The following is a 21,332-nucleotide window of genomic DNA, read 5'->3' as shown; positions in this document are numbered from 1 at the left end:
TATCGTGGCGGATAGCTCAATTGCTTTTTAATGTGCTTTTTAACTTCTTTTTACTGCTTTTTAATCTGCATCCAAGTCGTTTGGATTGTTTCTTTTGCAACATTTCAGCATCCAATATGTGGTTCGGTATGGTTTAGTTTGTGTTTTCAACAACTACCTACTTTGAAAATGGCAGTGACATTTCAGTTTAGAATAAGTTGTCATGTCACGAGTTGGTAAGACGTTTCGAAATGACCACGTAGCGCGTATTTGTAGCAGCAATTGTTTCCTGCATCGAACTTTTCCAACTGTCATTGGCGTTAGAGCTGAGCAGGTGAAGAAGCAAGGCGTACTCAATTAACTATAACAGCACACGCACCATGGACATGAATATACCAGTTGCAATTTGCATCTCTTTTGATCCGAATGTGAAACCCTCATTTTTCACTGCAAGACGTTGTCAAATAGCAATCCAAACGGCATTATTATCAGTATACAATTTCATCTAACAAATCTAAATTTCTCAGTTACATCTTCCGTCTAAGTTGTACCCGTTTGGGTCAGTGGGCGGTCGGGTACGTGACCATGGATGGGCAGATTCTCCAAACTATCCCTCAGAACAAGTCCCTGTGCCAGGCATTGATAGAAGGCTACAAGGAAGGCTTGTAAGTAACCTGGCTTCATTGTTTTATGCACTTTCACAGCTGTTTTACATCGCGAGCTATGTTGCATGGCTCTGTTAATGAAGAGCGCCACTGGTATCCGTCCTTCAACATACTGACTCTGACGATTATTGTGCACTCAAAAGCGCGGTGTATGCCTACAATAGGGAGTGTTTATGCCTCACATAAAGGGTTTTAAAAGCATGAAATTATGAGTACCGTATTTAGTATTATATTCAATTTATGAACTAAATTTTCACGTAAGAAGAGTTACATAAACAAGCATCCTCTGCTGCTGCAAAGCTCTGTACTAAAGGCACGAAATCGTTTTAACTAGCAGTGAGAGTGACCACAGCGAGTTGTGCAAATTGGAAGTATTAATCTGGTCTTTGTGTTCACCACTTCAACTGATATGACATTTAATGGAATGCTGTGTATGAAAGTGTGCGAAACTGTCGTTTGAACATTCGCTATGTGTTGGAATATGAACGAAATGTGTTGATACAGCTCTAACAAATTATTATCTCGTAGCTTGTCAAAAGTTGGGTAAATATTATATTCACATTTAAGATTTCAATCTATATATAACTGTTTTTTGGTTAAATGTGATCTCCCTAGCTTATAGGTATCCGACAAATTGTTCGTAAGCAATTGTTCGTAAAGCAACTGTTCGTAAGCAATTGTTCGTAAAACAATTGTTTGTAAAATTAATTCTTCGTAAAACAATTCTTCCTAAAGCATTTTTTTGTGCATGCTGTTAAAATTTGATGTATACGAAGAAATGCTTTACGAAGAATTGTTTTACGGATTTCATTTTACGAAAAACAGTTTACGAACAATTGTTTTACGAACAATTGCTTACGAACAATTGCTTTACGAACAATTGCTTACGAACAATTTGCCTATAACCAGCTTATACAAGTGCTGTAAACTCGTTAATGGCGTCTGGCATTTTCTACAAGCTAACGTTGTGGTGTGTTGTGTGCATATTTGCAGTTGACTGTGTAAAAAATGAAGCAGCAAATAAACAGCAGCACCGCTCGATTGTGCATTATCACTATCAGACTTTATTTATAGAGACAAGCAAATGATTCTATAGTTCTTTTCACAATGTTTTTCTTTGGCCTGCGATAAAGCAGCCGAAACGCGCATCAGGAACCCAGCGACAAAATAAACGTCATTTTTACATCGATTAAACGTTTGCAGACGTTTAATCAACATAAAAAAGACCGATTTTGCTCGCTGAGTAGCAGAAATAATAACGCTTCATACTTGGTCAGCTATCTGTTTCCGGATGGGCGTCAGGTGAACCCACTGTTGGAAAAGTTTGAAGATGACGAGCAGCATGTCCAACATATACAAGTTAGTCAGGAACAGTACGAGCTCTACTGCGAAATGGGATCGACTTTTCAACTTTGCAAGATTTGCGCCGAGAATAATAAAGATGTCAAAATCGAACCGTGCGGCCATCTCATATGCAAAGCATGCCTTGAGTCTTGGCAGGTATATCGGTTGATATTATTGCTTTAACAAGTTTTAAGCTGAAATCAGGCGTTAGCCTACATTTCAGAACAGAGGCTCTCAAATGGGATACCCTGTGTCTGGTGCGTAGTTTGCATTTGCACAAGCCTACATTGAACTATTCAAATTTGGAAACACCAACGTTTTGGAGATGTTTCGAGGTCAAACTGTGTGAAGCGCTGTAGCCGCGACACCAAACCCCACTCCCAGACAACAAATCAACCGTTTTTTTACATTGATTTAACGTTGAATCAATATAAAAAACGGTTGATTTACTGTCTGGGATTTGTTCAACCAAGTAATACGCTTGCTATTGCGTCACATGCAACCGGACTGTTTCAAATTTCGTCGTTTTGGGTCGTTTTTGCACAAGTTGTGGACCGCCCTAGCATTGTTTTGCACTATCGCAACAAAAACTACATTGTAAAGTGTAGCGGATCCTTTCATACAGGACATGGATAACTCCACCATTCCAACCTGCCCTTGGTGCCGTTGCGATATCAAAGGGACTGAAGGCGTAGTGATAGAACCCTATGACGACGAACCACCAGAGGCTCCGGCGGAAAATGGCTCCAAAACCAAGTGGGATTTTACTGCTAACCGAAATCAAAAATCAAACACGCAGTTTAGTTTTTGTGCTGGAAGGCAATTATTTGTTAAAATGGATGATTGCTAGATTTCTTTCCAACTGCAATTTTCTCATAATAACGTCAGAATTTTCAAATAGCATAGCAAGATGGAACAAGGCCGTGTTTCGTCAACTTTAGTTGTTTTATTTACAATCTTCTTCCGGTACTCTTTTTTGGACTAGAGTTTGGAAGTTGAATGCAAATTACAAGTGCGCACATGCATGCTTAAACGAATTAAGATTTTCTTATATCTGTTCAACATTTTTGTAGAATTTATGAAATAAGTGTGTGACTGTGCTTTAGAGCAAGCAAAGAAGATGAAGCAAAGAAAGACGAAGTTGAGGAAGAGGATCTGTTTGGGGAGGTTGGAGTCTCCATTACGGTAAATATTTTTATCCGAACATCTTTGTGGTATTGATCTTTGCCCAAAGTTTTCTTTCTTGCCAGTTTTGAAATTATGCTCGTGCAAAATTAAAAAAAACAAACAAAAAAAACGGAATCTTTGGATGGCAAGTTGCATTGTTATACTAAACCAACACTGTTTAACCGGGGGACACCCTAGGCTGCACCATAACAGCCACATGAGCTACATTACCAAAGGGTGCCGAGGGGTTCATCAAGGTTTTCAAGCATGCGCCATGTCTGTGGTAAAGAAAAATCATTTTGAAATTCAAATCAACTGGAATCTTCCAATGTTTGGTTAGAAGAGTTCACATAGTTCAAAATTTTGCAAAGGCTGGAGTGCAAAAATAGCCGGTTAATCGTAACACTGTACATTACAAGTACTGTACAAGGCTGCATGGAATTGCAAAATTAGGTCTAAAAAGAAGGTTGAAGAGAACTGTTTGCATTTTTCCATGGTTTAACTCTCAAAAAGCTATTCTTGCTCACATGCAGCATCAATTTAAACCACAAAAATAGCAACTCTAAATCGCTCAGTAAATCTTGATAAATGAAGCAACAGTGTTGGTTCTAAGTTAACTGTACGCGTCATAGTTTTTCAGAAATTGTTTTAATCGATTTACATTGCTACCGTACAACTTGTGAGTGAAAAACAAAGGGGTTAAGATTCCGGACGTGCTTAGGTCTCTGGTTTACTTACTGTCCCCACAGTACACTCGCTGTTCATTATAAGGATGTGTCCCACCTAGCATTTGGGAACATCATTGGCTGCAAGGCAAGACTACGAGGCACTTGCCCTGTTACGTCATGGCGTAGGAATATTTAGCTCCTTTCAAAAGCTCATGATGTGACTCAATCCACAGTCGTTACTTATCTCAAGTTTACGTGAAGCTGATCAGCTTTTTTTGGCCTCACAGTCATAAACTTCTAATTTCATGTTCATGAACTTCCAATTTTCTGTACCGCAGTCCGGTCTTTCCCCGTTAATTGCTACAAGCTCCCTCGCCGCATCGAGTCCAAGTCTTCATCAGCCCTCCCCGAGCATGCCTCGTCGACACCCCCCTCAGCCTCACATCGGGCTGTCCTCCACACTGCCACTACCATCGACTACATCGCTCGGCTTGGAGGTATTTCGTCTGCGTGTTTTTCGTTCCACTGTTTAGAAATTTTGTCTTAAGATTTTTCTCAATTTTGTCCATAAGCTTCGGGTTTCGTTGATTAAGCCAAGAGTTTGCAGACAAATATTGCATTGACATAAATACTTCCTGCCAAAGACATATTGTTATTTCGACTTTGAAACAACTACCGTACCGCAAAAGCTGATCATCCACAATTTGGTCTAGTTCAGAACAAATCTTTGAGTTTGTGTAATGTGTAATCTGTGTAATAACTAATAATGCTTTAGTAAAACAGCTTGCCGCTCTCCTTAACATAACCCAGCCAACAAATCAGTCCTTTTTTTCACATTGCTTCAACGTCTGCAGACGTCAGGACTGATTTGCTGGCTAGGAAATAGTTAAAAAAAATACTCGACGCCTGTCAACTAAAGGCAAACTACGCTTTCACAAAAACATGCCGCTGAGGGAACTTTTATAATTCTTACCTCACATACTTTACCAATACCATTAGTTTCCAATTTTGGCGTCTGATGTACCAACAGTCAACACGCTTGTTCAATTCTCGCATGTCAGCATTCCAGGCAGAAAATCAGTTCCATTTGATTGATTTTCTGGTAGGGATTGTCGAGAAAGTGTTTAACATTCCTCTGCTTTTGGCAGGACGATTCCAACCCGCTACGTCCCCCAAAACCTTCCGCTCAGAATTCCCTCTTTTTGAACCGTGGACTCAGCAGGTACGTCTGATTACATTAAAAAGTGAACACGCTGCTGTTATATTATTATCAAATGTGGCCGTTTTTACGTCGTAGATGCAAGTAGATGAAAGCCAGCAATTTTTGATGCATTTCTTTGTGTTGAATAGACCTGACATGATATATTGTTGCCTTATTTATGTACATTATACATGTTGAAAAAAAGTCAAAATAAAATGTCATAAGAGTTTCAGATCTACAACTCAGCTTGCAATAATCATTCCTGATTTCTTTTCAGAAGCCAGGAATGGAACCCCACCACATCTACATGCCCTCGGAGACTAGACGACAACGGTACCGACAGCTCGGTACGTAACTATCACGTCTTCTGTTCCTTGTCAACAAATGTACCACATGCACGTTCAAATGGATTGATTCGATGACCTTGGGCGTTCCCGTTTGTGGCATTCCACAGTAGTTTTGGTTATACTCTTTTCTGTAGCGTGCTTTCCGGTTTCATTTCGTCCTCTTTGTTTCGTTCACAGCATCCCGCCTTAAGATTAGCTGCAGTTTCGATAGCAGTTTTGCTATACAACAGACTCATGATTCCATTAAACAAGTTTTTGTTTAACTTTCGGCAACAAAAAAAACATTGATTCGCTCTGCTTTGCTTTTTTGCTTAGCATTGAGCACTTTTTGTAGTATTAATAGTTTTCATTGTTTTAAATTGTTATATAAGTATTAAGTAATCAATCTTGTGATATTCAAATCATAAACCCGACACAACAGGATTTTTAATGAAGCGTTAGAGACATTAGAGTATTCCATCATATTCCCAGATAGCAAAATCGGTTATTTTTCTTCTGCAGACGTTAAATCAAAGTTAAAATGACGGATTTAAATGTGTGGGTAATGTCACTTGTATGTTGCAGACACTCACCACTTCTGCAGCACTAGCTCGTGTTAAGAGCGAACAGCAACGACCACTATCAAGCATTGTTGGAGCAGACTCAACAGGTCAGTTTGAAAAATGATGCAAGCTCATTTTCTTGCAGCCAGAAGCGGTAGGCTGTTTTAAAACTGTGATTTATGTATTGTTATGATAAGTTCATAAAACAATATTTTTCTGTTGATGTTTGTTGCTTGGGAAGCTTCCTTGAAAAGTTGTTTTGCTCTGAGAATCTTATAAACGTTCACTCTCGGCTATCTATCGCTTGATCGTACGATGGTTCGTTGTAGATTACCCATATGGGCAGGTCACCGAGTTTGAGTGTGTACGACGTCCGTTTCTTGAAGTGTTATTTCTGTACTACTCGAGCCTATTTGAATTGAATCACCGCCACTTGATTGTGTCGTTTCTACGCTTCACACCATCCGGATAATTGATTTGAGTTATAAAGGCTAACCAGTCCCGTTCCTTGCCTCCTTTGCATGAACCGATGTCATTCTGTAACTGACTCGTGCAACTGTGATCAATTCTAGCCAGTTAACATTGATTCAACGTAAAATGATCAATTGGTCATTTACCAACAAGAAGATCGCTTGTTTGTTGCAGGGCGCGACCAATGGGCGACACCTTCGATGAACGCTCCAGTCACTTCTGCTCAGAGCGAGAGAAAGCCGCAGAACCAAATGACGGGAAACAATGTATTTTTACTTTAATTATATTTTATTGTCTCATTTCATAATCGTGAGAAAGACATGTGCTTACTACAATGCCAGTGTCTAATATACATCTCGGTACACCACTTCTTTTCCTTAGAATTGTAATATTCTAGCTTAGAATATCTATTGTTTGGCTTTAATGCAAAGGTTTCTCAATAATTTTCCCACCTGAATATTAAAAGTATCATTGTTTAAATTTGAAAGTAACCTGATTTTTTAAGTGTTTTTTTTTTATGTTTTGAAACGTTTTTGTTTCATAAAAACAACTTCATGTCATAAGAAGCGATCACACATGTCTTTGAAACGTTTTCAGACCCAGGAATCTGGTGAAATTCGCAAAGTTCCTTCCTTGTCGACCGATGTCTATGATTTTGCCGACGATTTGCCCACCAGCAGTGGATTCATCCAGTCAACATCCTCTCGAGGTGCTTCCAGACTTCCGGATGCTGAACAGAGGCGCAGGGTCCCGAGTGACTATGACTGGATAATGCCGAGGTATCTGCTGGACTTAGATCAAAATGTCTTCATTTTCAGATTTTTTGTAAATGAAAAAGCTCAAGATTGTTATTAGAGCCGGATGTGAGGTCACGGACTCTATGACAACGAATTAATTCCATTTTGAGTATCTTCAATGTATAAGTTACATCACACAATGTCACTTTCTACCTTGCAAGCTTACCTTGTATAACTTCTGGGGTTGTTACAAATGCGGCGCCAACCGGTTTTAACCGGCAAGAACAAGTCATGAAGTTCAGTAGTTAGAAAACTTGGCTCGTAATCGACCGTTCAACTCCTCATTGTCGGTTACCCTTTCGTATTTAGATTTTAAATTGATTTCTATGCTGCCAGTCTTGCTAGACTTTTTGTCGACTAAGTCGCGGAGTACAATTCTAACCAACAAGCCAACAATTTAATAAGCCTCCAACGTTTACAGGCAAGGTTGAGAGCACTGGGCGTATGTTGGCAAATCTTTTTGTGTGCTCACTGAAATTGTTTTGTTTGTTTACATTGTTATGTTTACGTATTGTAATAACTTTACGTTTGAACATTTCAGAACGACTGCCGGTACATCTCCTGCCAACGCTACTTCAGTTGCTTCCAGTAGTACAAGCGCATCGCAACAGCAGTCAACCTCTCAATCGGAGGGTTTGCTTGGAAAAGCAGGAGGAGATTCCTCCAAGGTCACTTCTTCTGCTCCTGTTGTTCCTCCCCGCTCTTGTGGTGGCCACAGTGTAGATTTTCCATCTCATTCTGCTGCTCCTACTTCCTCATCCAATATGTCACAGTCTCCATGGATGTCATCATCTGTTGATCCTCCTAGTGGCCCTCAACTTCCGCCAAGAACAAATAAATCTCCTCCAGCTGATCCTATGGCCGATCCTTTGCTTCTCGTTCCGCCGCCACGTCCTCCAAAAGGAAGCCCAGCTCCTCCAATACCATCGCGGTCCTCAAACAATACGAGACCTACTCCCACAAACACTACTCGCGGAGTTCCTCCTCCTTCTTCATCTTCCAGCTCTAACTTAGATGAAAATATTGCGCGTCTCATGGAGCTTGGTTACTCCTTTGATGACGTCAACCGTGCTCTATCCATTGCCCAGAATAACTCGTCTATTGCCATTCAAATTTTGCGTAGTTTTGTCCCAACATTTACGTAACCCTGAGCAACAAAAGGTCTCTTATTAATCTCTTTGCAATATTCTCTCTTTTTCTCTGTGGAATCACTTTTTCCGTCCGCCTGACATTCTGAAACTGGCATCTTAAGGTTTCGTGAAAGTTTTTTTTATTGGAAAAGCACCGAAGCGCATCAACTTTAACACGTTGATTAATTGCATGTAAGTTGGCACAATAGACAATTACCAAAAAATCTCGTCACTTTGAAATATTTTAGCTTGGTGCAGTAGCCTACCTTTGTTTGGAAATCATGCGGGTTCAGCTTTGGAAGATTTCCAAACGGTTCTTGTATTTTTTATGTAAGTCCTTTATGTGTAGCAACCAAATCTTGTTTTGTAAATACATTTATTGAAACTCAAATGAACTATGAGGCAATCCAGTGGTTCTCAAATTGAGCGTCGCGACGCCCTGGTAGGTCGTTCAAAATTTCTAGGGGCGTCACGCAATGACCTTTAGCTTAAAAAGAGTAATTTTTTCAAGTGACATTAAAGAAATTTTAAAACTGTAATGTTTAATAGCATAACTTGTAAAAATTATCGATTTAAGTACAAGGCTCACACTGCCAACCTTTTTCGTATGATATCACGTGACAGAAACGTTGGTAATGTACGGGCACAGTTGTCACATTTTTGGTGCAAAACCAAATAAATTTTTCTGAGTGCATCACATGGAAAAAAGTTTGAGAGCCACTGGACTAGACCAGCATGAAAAATAATGTCAAAACTCTAATTATTGTGCACTTTTGATTTCATTGTTTTATTCTTGAATAAAGTACGTTCTGCTTTCAATCAAGGCTTATTACAAATGTTTTTGAAGATTGAAGTGTAGGCGTTGTCTGGGTCTGTTATAGCTTTGATGAAACTGACTGAGACTGATTTGTTTTAGGAATTTCAGACTCTTTGAACAACTGCATGTTGTCAGTTTCTATCTGAGTGACAAAGGTCAAGTTTTACATTGTTGTGTTGCGATTCTTGTACCGGCAATCTTTTCAATATAGACTAAATTGTTTAAATCACCAGCTTCATTGAATGAAAGGAAAAATGTGTGCAATAAATTTTTTGATCCTTTCGTCCCACATTTGATGCAATGTCATTTAGATGCGGATCGGAATTTATTTAAAAATTTATCAAGCCGAACTTTTCATTTGATGAAATTAAAAATTTGTAAAATTTTCAACGGAAACAAGCTATCAACACACACCAATGCTACTACCGAAACCTTGTGGTATGTCTTTTCATGTGTTAGCAAAGTTAATGAACTTTTCGACGCCTGTAGGCTAATTCATGTCACTTCAGTCAGTCAAGCATTTATGAATAGACTACATTGACGCATTTTCTATTTTAAATTACAGCTTATAAATATGTGAATAGTTTATGTCATGAAATACCGTGTTAATGCGCTTTCACCAAATCAAAGGGGGTTTCGTGTACTTCATAGTTTTGTAAAATAGTAGTTACTAACAATATTGCAGTTTCTGCCTGCGTAGCCACAACAGCTGCGCATTTGTTGTGCCAAATTTTCTTTATGTCGCAATTGTAGTCTCAATACTACACATACCTGCTCAGAACGTACTTCGTTTTTTATCGTGATGTCATGACATGTAACATTGGAAAAATGTTGAAGCATGTATTTCTAATGAAAAAACATGTAACGAGTTGCTGCGTAGTAAGTTTTGGTTAGGGCTGCTCAGTGGTGTGACTCGTCCAGTGCGTGTGAACCGTTTTCTAAAAATAAAAAAGTTCGCAAAATCGCTTCTGGCCAACTTTTTTGATTGGGCCTAATCTAATCACCGTATGCAAGGTTGCCAGATGCAGCTCGTTTTAGTCTAAGCGAACCGGTTGTTAACTAAATTGAATCTTACCACTGGGTCAAGGCCTGCTATTGGCTGCTCTAAATGCCTGCTAATCTAGAGCATAAAGACAGTCTCTTCTTTCTTTTTTAAGTCAGTGGACGTAACTCGTAATCCTTTTAACATTGTCCGATAAATAAATAATTAATTAATTCAATTTGTTTTATGGCCAAATTTAAAATTTGTATGTGATTTGTGTGAATGGCTGGTTTATTAAAATCGCCTATAATTCAGGAATTCACCTTTTTCTAGAATAAATATTAAATAACGTTTGAATTCTGAAAATCGATTTTTTTTTTTATGATGGTATGCTAAAGTTTAACCTATGCCTCCAAAGTCTTTGACCGTCTCTAGTCAGTCTTTTAAGCGTTTTTTTTTTTGCAAGCACTTTATGCTAGCACTTGTAAGTAACAATTTTTTCGTAAAACTTCTTTTTGGTTGGCTGCTAATGAAAAGTATGTGTCATTATTGTTTTGGGTCAAATTTTCTATATTGTCTTCTCGTGTTTACAGATAGTTTGTGTCGTCTTGGACGTTGATAACTTCACTGACTTTTGATGTTTATTTTGAAAATTCGTTTTGTAATCATTCAATCTTGTCTCAACTTTGCAGGCAGACACAAGGCAGCCAAACGCCTATTCTATTCATAGATTTTGCCACGGCTGATATAGAGTTGTTAGATGGACCAACAGCGGGTTGTTTAAAGATTAAGCAAATCGGTCGATTATTCTGTTTATTCTACGAATAAATTTTTCCTCAAGCATCTTTCTATGATTAGAATCGCCGATTACTGATCCGCCGATCAAGTTGGCGCAAAATGATTCTAAATAAATTATTTGGGCCGTTGACATAATTGGCCGCTGCAGGTCCGCTGAAAAGAACCAATATTGGTGTATGGGAACGTTCAAATATTACGTAACGCCTTCGAGGGGGAGGGGGGTTTATGCAAAGCGTTACGTTAGCGTCACATCGGGGGGGGAGGGGGTTCAAGGTTGAAGGGGGTTCAAGGGGGAGGGGGTTCAAGCAAAACGTTACGTAACGTTTTGCTTGAACCCCCTCCCCCCGATGTGACGCTAACGTAACGCTTTGCATAAACCCCCCTCCCCCTCGAAGGCGTTACGTAATATTTGAACGTTCCCTATCCATAAAGGTAATTTGATACAGCAAAACTAGCACAGAAATCCCCTTTGACGGCAAAGCAATAAATGAAAATTTAATAGGTGGTTGGCGTGCATGGGTACAAATGTGACTGTTGAGGCCAATGTGTGCGGGGAAGTTTCTACTGTTGGATGGACATTGGACAGGGAAAGGATGATTGGCTGGAGTTCTTATTCTAGGTTCGAGTCTTACGCTGTTCTCGTTTTTTGACAGCAGATAGCATGTAGGCCTACGAAAGCCTTTATAATTGCTGTTAGCCTACACAAAATAGCATGTCTAGTTTAAGAAGAACAACTTATTTAAATCAACTAGATCAATGACAATATTACAATCACAGAAGAGAATTTAATACGCTGTAGGCCAGTGATTCCCAACCGCGGCTCTTAGAGCCGCATGCGGCTCTAAGCTAGCCTTCTTGCGGCTCTCATTGACCCCTGAAAATCCCACAAAAAATATAAAAAATCTATTTAGGCTATAATAATTAGGGCGATTATTTTTTGACTTGTCAAAATTGTTTACGAAGTCAAAATTGTTTACAAACTGCACTGTCGTTGTGCCGTAGAGGTTGCACTGTCAGTGAACTTTTCGTTTTACATCTTACACCTTGTAGCCTACTTTATACTGTCGTGAATGGCCCATTGTCTACTTTGGAAAACGCAGCTTGCAGGTGGTGTTACAACACATTTCCCAACGCTATCTGACCATCGAACCAATGGATCATCTGAAGAAGCATACAGCAGACTTATCAGTTACTAACGGAATGAATTTATTTTTGCCAATGATGAACATGTTTGCAAATCCTATTGCAGTTAATGTGGTCACTACTCCTGATAATTTTCAATTGGAGTTGCGAAACATGCAGTCAGATATCAAGCTCAAACAATTATTTCAAAGTGAAGACCTACTTGAATTTTGGAGTCGAGTTCCAGAGGGAAAATATCCCAACTTGAAAACTAATGCCCAGAAAAACGCCTCTGTATTTGGATTAACTTACGTATGTGAAGCACTTTTCAGCAAAATGATCAGAATCAAAAATAAATATCGTCATCGGTTGACCGATGACCATCTCAAGCAGCTACTGCATACTGCATCTTCTGCAATTGCGCCTCGCTTTGACAAACTTGTTAAAGCTCAAAGCCAATGCCAAGTTGGACATTAAATTGATTTGTGTTATTTTCCTTGTTAGTGTTGCTATTCGTTGGTACATGCTATCAAATTTTCGTTATAATTACTTGAGTGTTTTCATGCGGCTCCATACGTACTCTGAAGTTTGAAATTCGGCCCCGACACCAAAAAAGGTTGGGAACCACTGCTGTAGGCTATCAATTTACCTCTTTCAAATAAAATTATGATCTTTGGATGCACAAAGCAAAAAATGTAACAAGCTCTTGAAGCTTTATCAATGAACTGTCAAATGAATTTAGCTTCACCTTTCTGGCACTTTTCTTCCACTTTCCAGACAAAAATAATCATCAGCTGAAGACTTTACAAAAACACTCAAAAAACATAGCCTGCTTCCAATCTTGTGCCATAAATGTACGAATTAGCTGCACGGCGTTATTTCTGTAGGCATTATTTTCACAGATCTTCAACTTGATGACAGTATTTTCGACTATTTTTTGTACATTTCTGAGGATGTATTAAATCACCTTCCCCTCGGCCTGTTGTACAAAAGAAATACAAAAATGAAAACATTTTTTTTTGTCTGTCTGTAGCAGCGCTTCTTAACAGGTGAGCTGCTGGAAATTTTAAAAAATCTGTAGCGTATTCTTTTTTTAATTAAGTTAGTCGGTTTGAATCTTTATCCTCGCATCGATAAAGCCTTGAAAGGTTATTCGTGGCATACTTGTACAGGCTTTGAACCACTGACGCAGGTCTGGTGTTTTCGATTGTTGCTGGAGAACTATTTCATCCACCAGGTGCCGCTGAATGGAGAGCAGTCCTTAGAATGCGTTGCTCAAACGCACACCCCGAGAGTCGAACCAGTGTTGCTTGATCTTGAGTTTCATGCTTAACCACTGAGCTAACGAGGCGGACTAGGGATAGAAAGTATATGTTCTCTAAATCTAAGGCAATGAAATGAGTAATTCAGTTGATTAATTGGTGCGATATTTTTTATTGGTCAAAAATAAAAAATTTTAACCAAAGATAGTGCTATGTGATTTAATAATAATTTGAAATTATTAACCTACAATATAAAGGCTTTATTTCTCATAAAAACTTGCTTTTTTCGGCTTATCTCATTGATTAGGACTTCACAGCGTAGATTCTAACGATGTGTTTAGCCTGATGCTGCGAGTTCGTTGTGACAATATCGAATTGCCTTGCCGCAATGAACTCGCAGCATCAGGCTAGAACAGATCGTTAGAATCTACACTGTGAAGTAAGCAACGATCATGCTGCTAAAAGCGAAACTCAATCAATTGCATTATCTCACTGAGCATAGGCTACAGTAGCCTATACTTTATAAAAGATGCAACGATTGGGCCTATGTAATAAAACTTTTAAATAATTTAAGAAAAATACTGGTAATAGGCTACACCCAAAAAATGTTGCCCCACATTTTTATAGGTTAGCAAATGCGTTCTGAGATAAAAAAAAATATATATTAATCTCAAAAAAACGTTCTCTGTCACGCAGATATGTGTTCAAATAAAAATGCCTAAAACCAAATGTATGACAACCAATACAATTGATCTCACAGTACACGGAAAGCAAGTAGACTTATCAGAATTCGTATACCGGCCACAAACTAGGCTATCCTCGACCAAAGATGGAGAAACTGCAGTACAACACCGAATTGGTTTAGTCTGGGCAGCATTTGAAAAAAATAAAAAGATTTTAACTTCCAGCATACTCCCAATCAAACTAAAATCAAAAATTTTCAGCTCTTGTGTAGTCGTCAGTCCTACGGGATTCTATGAGAAGGTACCTACGCTCACTTCAAATGCTCTCTTCGACCCTTCTCCACAATGAACTAACGATTGCTGCCTTTTTGGTGACGTAACACTCCGCAAGTTTCGCAAGCAGTATATTATTGTTGTCATAAGCGCAGAAGCATCAGTTTCAAAGAATAAGATATAGATTAAAGAAAGAGAGAGAGAGAGATTTAAAAACATTGATTGCGATACCCTTATTCAAATAGAAACACAATGAGGTTAATTTTGTAAACATTAAATAAGAAGTAATACAATCATTATTCAGAACTTTCACCTGCTCTACTTAGAACTTAACTTCGTAAAACTATGAAATATAAAGTACCATAAATTATGTTAACTTCAAACATTAGTAATGCAATAAGTTCATGCATCTATTCTGATTACCACTTTCTGATTTTCAAGGCAAAGCGACAAGTATATATATCGTTGCAGTTACAAACAGAATTTATACATTGTGTTTGAAGTCTATTCCCAAGAGAAGAAGTTTACCGCAACAACAAATTGTGACGTCAGAAGTCTGACTTATGCACTTATTGTTCCAAGATAGGAGAAATAGTTTACAATAGGAATGAAGGATAGTAGACATTACGTAATGGGCGATTTTGCACTTACATTTACAAAGCACAGAAGTCTGGACATCTGCAGGAGATTTGCCTCACACCAGGCAAGATGCCATCCTTTGAAAGATTTAACAATGATGGATTTATGTAGCCAGTGCAGGATGACGATAACAAATTAAGATTTCCTTTTCGTTACATAACTTAGAGCAGGTGATTGATACAGGAGAAAATAATCGCACAAGCACACAGTACAAGAATACAATAAATTGATGTCTACATCTTGCATTTTACCAGTCGTGCTAGTATGCAGCCTACAATGCATAGGCCTACATTAGAGGCCAAAACAATGAAAAAACTCACCACTTTCCAAAGTCACATTATGAGAAGCATGACCAACAAAAAGCCACTTGACCACACAAGAATCGACCTATTGTAATTTTAACGAAGCTACAACCCATTTGCAACAACAATATTTTATTTGTTTGCATCAGGCTCAAGATGGTCCTTATTAGGCTATAGCCTACAATCAAACATAAAAAGTAGAAACAAAGCAGATAGGCCTACTCAACTCCGAAGAGCTGAGTCGAAATGTAGGCCTACCAATACAAAGATTGATAATAACAGTCTGTTCGCATTACTTCATAAATCCATTGATTGGAAGACAATAAAGTTTCATTCAAGTTACATCGGGTTCATCAAGTTAGGCTACAATAAAATCAAAAGTTTTAACTGTTCGGCCAGAGATGGTTCCGGTATAGTAAAAAATCAAAATACGGAGTGAGAAAAATCTGCATCGAAGGTAAGGTAAACGGAAAAAGAAAACGATGCAGATCACCAAATACGATAGCATGACAACATCAAGCGATGGACCGAACTCAATTTGGCGACATTGGGCGAGCTGCGGTAGCTCAAAACCATGACGCATGGAGGCAGATTATTCATATGTTCAGGGCAGTCTGCTTCAAGCGGAGATGGCGGCTGAGAAATAAGGTTTAAAATTGACATGAAATCTTCAAGTTGATTACAGCCTTTTGAACGTGACATTTCTGCATGACTAATGCAATTCATGGAACAACGACACTTGTACCAATCTCGATGCTTGACATTTGTCACGACAGGGAAGCAGATGACTCGATGACTGATATTAGTAGGGTCAATATGCTGACCAACCCGAAAAAAATTGCAAGAAAACGTTTTTAGGTGTTTTCCAATAGTTTTCGGTTCAGAGAACAACATATCAAAAGTTTTCCAAAATTTGAGCGTCACAAAGGGTCTAAATATTACGTAATTCAAGATGGCCGCCATTTTACCAAAATACTCGTAAAAAGGTACCAAATCGAAAAAAACACTGATTCTTAACCAATAAAAATGGCAAATTTAACTATAAACTGCATTACCCCAGTAATCTTAACAGTTAACACCAGGGGTTCCCAACCTTTTTTACACCGTGGCCCCCTTTGAAAATTTTGAAAAATCAATGGCCCCCCTTATTTTTATCAACCTTTTGAAAAAATTAAGAAACGTCATTTTAATTAAAAAACTTGTTTATACAGTAACCGGTACTTAGAATGATAAAATGATATAAATACAACACACAATAAACATGATAATACATTAGGCTAATTAGCTAACTGCTCTTGGCTGATGCTGAGCTGCGTCGGAGTCTGCCTCGCTTTCTGACCTAGTCTTATTCTGAAACGATCCCTGTTCCATATCTAGAAAGCTAAAACCTCAATTGCTAAGGTAACAGGGATCAGTTGTCAGTAGATATTACAGAAAATATATTTCGCACTTATTCAGTGCATCGTCAGTTCTGATAAAGGGCAGTTAAAACATACAAGTAATGTTTTAAACAACATTACAGTGACGCAATAATGTCAAAACATGAGCGTAAAAAATTGAAAAAGCATAAGCGTAAATATTGAAAAAATGCTGAATGAAAACTAAACCAAGCCGGCAGTAAAGTAAATTACGTATCAAATATAAATTATAAACTAGAATTGATGAAAGAGCGATGAGCAAAGCCTGCAAATGTAGCGTTGTGACAAAATACGGTAAAGAAAATAAATTATATGCGGAACACGGCAGTCAAAGGCAGTGATAAACAAACTAAGTACCGTACAGCGATAAATAATTAAATGAAGCGTCTTGGAAAACACAAAATGTAGCGTTGTGGAAAAAAGAGTAGGCAAAGACGGCAGTGAATAATAAGGCAGTAAAATATTGAAAAAATACCAAAAAATGTAGTGGAGCGTCAAAAAATTAAACTTGTGGCAGAATTAATTTTTGGATATTTATTTTGGCATGTAGCCTATCCTATGTATCCATTTATCTTCACAAGCATCTAGATTATCAATATTGGGTTGTTCAACAAATGTGACATTGTAGCATTGGGAAAGTTGTGGTTCAGTACTTAGATCATGAAATACAGCAAAATGTTTTAATAGCGCAGCCCTGTCATTATTAGAAGAAAAATCGAAAGTGTTCCAAGTTGCACGATGGCCTGATCAGCGAACCGAAAATTTATTAACCGTTTGTCCAACATATTGTTCATGGCAAAGTAAACATGTTGCTACATAAATCCCATAATTGCTGCAATTGAGTTCCTGTTTTAACTTAAAAAGTCTTTGCGGAGTGCTCAATGTCGTTGTACGTGAAACCATTGACAAACGATGATGACCATGGTTACCACACAACGCACAGCGACCACTGTAATGTTGTTTAAAACATTACTTGTAGGTTTTAACTGCCCTTTATCAGAACTGACGATGCACTGAATAAGTGCGAAATATATTTTCTGTAATATCTACTGACAACTAATCCCTGTTACCTTAGCAATTGAGGTTTTAGCTTTTTAGGCTAATTAGTTATTATACGTATGCAGTTAATGTGATGGTTGAGCTTGTTTTTGCTGTGACATTGTCTTAATTTCTGGTTTGGTGGTGGAAAGAGCAAGCCGCATGTCATATTGAATATCTTTGTTGAAAACCCACAGATTTGGGCAAAATGTACTAGTATTTTTATTAATTAATTTTTTTTTTGTTATATACGGTAGTGTTGGAGTGGACTTAGAGATAATAAATTAAAAAAATATTATTTTTCAAATGTTTTCAAGGCCCCCTTGAAATAGGCTCATGGCCCCCAGGTTGGGAACCCCTGGTTAACACAGTACGCTAACGTTCACTTTTGACGTCATCTATTACATCATCATGACGTTTTCACCTATTTAGGCTACACGAATATTTACAATTTTAAAGTATTTGGAGATATAGTAAAAAAATACGTGTGCGAAAGATTGACTTACAGAAAACTTAATCAGTTTGCCTCATCTCCGATGACATCAATATGCCATTGTCTTCATTCATATGTTGTTTATTCACACTTTTCCATCACTAAATACGTTCAAAGAAGACTTTGATATACCAGAATTCACGAAACTGTCTTATCAGGTGTGAGTTATAAATCAGTCATCCGTATCTTCTAGAATGGGTGCATTGTTAATATTTACACAGTTGTCGTCCTGGTAAGAAGCACATGCCCTTGTACACTCAAGTTTATACTTCTTACAATCGCACCTGAGTGCATTGCACCCAGTTGAACAATTACAGTGAACCATTTTTAGTAGAACGTCAGGAGCAGGGTTTTTGTCCGTCATCACTGGTAATAGCTTATCCCTTTGAATTTTCCAAACCCATTTTTCAACATCCATTTGAGTACTTAGGCCCATCCATGCCATCACTTGCAAGTGGCAGCGAAATGAGTGGTATTTCAATGCATATTCTGTCGGCGGCAACTGCTCAGGCGTAACAAATGTGCTTGATGTCACAACTTTTTTGCAAAGATAGCCATCACGTAATAATGCGAGCGAGTCAGATGTTGTCCCATTAAATAGTGATACTAAAGCCTTACATTCAGCACTTTCAACACCTTGTTCAGAGTGTGCTGCACAAAAAATATTTGAGCATGATCGCAATACAGAGTTTCCCTTGATAACTTTTTGAAACACTGATTTTTTTCCAACACAAAGATTCTGGAAAATGTGTCACATTCTGTAACTGCATGAACAAACAACAGGTCAGTGCAGACCTAACTCCAAAGTAAATCTTTCAGAACTCTGATGTTGTGGATAGTTGGCTTCCCATTGTCTGATCGGAAGTGCAGATCTTTACAGTCTACATCACCATAGTAGAGAAGCAGAATGAGGAGATCTGTATCCTCTCCAATGAGCGTGGTGTTTCTCAGTTTAGATGGATCCACCGTTGCTCGTACTATGTCTACATCTGCATCCCCTTCTGCTTTCACAACATAACAGTCACACTATTTTAGTCTAGTTGATATCATATCAACGAGTGACTGCTTGTTGGTATCATTTGACAGGAAGTCTTGCTTCACCCAACAAATTTAGTAGATTCGGTCACATTGACTTTCTAGCAGCAAATGGCTTCCGTCTTTGGTGTGCGCTATCCTTTGTACCGGGCCCTCCATATCCATCGCAAACGACAGTTGCTTTACCATACAACCCAGTTGTGAAAGATACGTAATCATCCACAATTGAACTATATGTGCATCCTTCTATCCATTTCAGTCGATGTAAGAGAGGACCCCCATCTAGAACGTAGTGCTCTGTTTTTGATGCAGTCCGAAGAACAGCACTTTCCACAGAAGCGGCATAGTTCCGTATTGCTTCCAGCAGGGCAGGTTTGTCTGGCCTGCGTGATAGATTTTGAGCTTCAAACAAAGATGGTGAATATGGGCAGAGCTCGTACTGCATCACTTCATCCAAGCTTAGGTCTCCAGACTGCGACGCAACCATAAACCTCTGAAACAGGAGTGATGGTTCTATCAATCGCTCATCTACAACCTTGATTGCCTTCGCTGATGCCAATGTTTTCACCTAAGTTGTGTTTCGTCTATGTGAATACGAAAATATCAACTGGCCATCCATTTTGGCAACAATTTCCATAGTTGTGTACATTCACGTCAGCGCCAGCGTTCATCCCAATAATGATATTGCGCAGTATGACCTCATCTTCAAATGGGCTATAGAGTTCGAGTGTAGTAGCCAGTTTAGTCCGTTCTACTGTGTCCCTTGAAACTCTTGCTGAAGTTTCCTATTTGGCTGTTCACTGCTTGTATATCTCATATCACAAAACTCTTGCATAGCACAGTAGGCAGACGATACAGGAGACGACATCGTCCAGATGGTCCGCTGATCTGATGTTCCGTCATCCCACTGCTTCGTGTAAGCCTCCCAGTACTTTTCAGTGATCTCATTAACGTCTTTTCGATCACCAAGTCGCAACCTAGTCCAGCCCACAATTTGTCACTTGGCGAATGACATGGTATCCTTGCATCTGAAACATCTGAAACACATCAAGGTGTTCAATCTCTAAAACAGTAATCGTTCGGAGATATAGGTAAGCTGACTTCAGATAATTTGGGTGACTCGCGGCAGCAAATATTGGCAGAGAGTCGGATATGGTATGGAGTCATCTCCATTATGGAGATGCATTTCCCATGATCCAGTGCGATCGGCCTCGATAAGTTCTCGGACAATTCCCAACATCCGCTGATAGTTCAACCAAAGCTTGCTAGTTTTCGAAATTTCAGACCACTTGTATTTCTTTGCGGAAACTGAACAAGCAAGCAAATCCGTGCACGCTGATCTGGATAATGTGGCGACATCTATAATATCTTCCTCAGTTTGTATAATTGCTCAAGTTCACGCAGGCAAATCTCAAACTCTGGGTCACATTCAATGATCTCTGAGACAATTTGGTTGGTGAGACACTATGGTCTACTAGGAGATGTCCTCAAAGCGCACGCTGCACAGCCTTTCCCTTCATCATGTGTACCACAGCATTCTCGCCATAGATTGTTACGGTACCCAACAGATTCATGAGTGTATAGAAACTACCAAGTAACAAGACAATTTCTTTTAGTGGACTTGAGCCTTCAACATCGTTAACAATCTCAGAAGCCTTCCAAAATAATGGCTGATCAAAAATTATAACAGGTGGAATGTTGTGCCTTATTGCGCGCTTACAGGTGAAGTCAAGTGTGGCTAGAATACATGTTTTGTCGCCGGGGTACATATCGATCATTGGTAGGAAGAGAACAGATGATTGACCTGGATGTTCACGCTTACTGTACATTGTGTTGATCATTCCTATCTACCTAATTTTCTATAGCATTATATAAGTTCACGTTTGCACAGTGTAGCTACCTGTCTTGATCAACTTCACTAAATTACAAGTTTTGTTCCATATTTTAGTGTCTCAAATCTCTAAAAAGCAGTTTTTTGGAAATATTTCTATTTCTGAAGAAGATAGATAAGACTTTAGTCTTACAACAGATAAAAACTTTGCCCTACTGCATCTTTTAAGACCAGTTTCACCTTTCTATCATAATTGGTTCAAACGTTACGGCAATTTTATGAAATTTGACCTTTCCGTGACCTTTATCGGCCCCGGGCTCGACCAGTT

At 38.7% G+C, this 21,332-nt stretch overlaps 1 protein-coding gene across 1 annotated transcript in view; it reads left to right on the top strand.

The window, feature by feature from the left end:
* LOC145774019 (uncharacterized) overlaps positions 1-11,056 on the top strand; it is a 29,971-nt gene extending 18,915 nt beyond the window's left edge. The window contains exons 8-18 of the mRNA XM_082585152.1: positions 507-644; positions 1,922-2,144; positions 2,614-2,744; positions 3,095-3,173; positions 4,162-4,320; positions 4,972-5,045; positions 5,302-5,371; positions 5,936-6,020; positions 6,559-6,650; positions 6,982-7,163; positions 7,723-11,056. Of these exons, the coding sequence (XP_082441278.1) occupies positions 507-644; positions 1,922-2,144; positions 2,614-2,744; positions 3,095-3,173; positions 4,162-4,320; positions 4,972-5,045; positions 5,302-5,371; positions 5,936-6,020; positions 6,559-6,650; positions 6,982-7,163; positions 7,723-8,326 (1,837 nt within the window). The 3' untranslated portion in view covers positions 8,327-11,056. The remainder of the gene's footprint in view (positions 1-506; positions 645-1,921; positions 2,145-2,613; positions 2,745-3,094; positions 3,174-4,161; positions 4,321-4,971; positions 5,046-5,301; positions 5,372-5,935; positions 6,021-6,558; positions 6,651-6,981; positions 7,164-7,722) is intronic.
* Positions 11,057-21,332: the final 10,276 nt, after the last annotated feature.

This window comes from Aplidium turbinatum, chromosome 7 (assembly GCF_918807975.1).
Source record: "Aplidium turbinatum chromosome 7, kaAplTurb1.1, whole genome shotgun sequence".
In the NCBI taxonomy this organism is placed as follows: domain Eukaryota; kingdom Metazoa; phylum Chordata; class Ascidiacea; order Aplousobranchia; family Polyclinidae; genus Aplidium; species Aplidium turbinatum.
The sequence above is the reverse complement of the archived record's forward strand: the minus strand, read 5'-3'. Positions and strand labels throughout refer to the sequence as shown.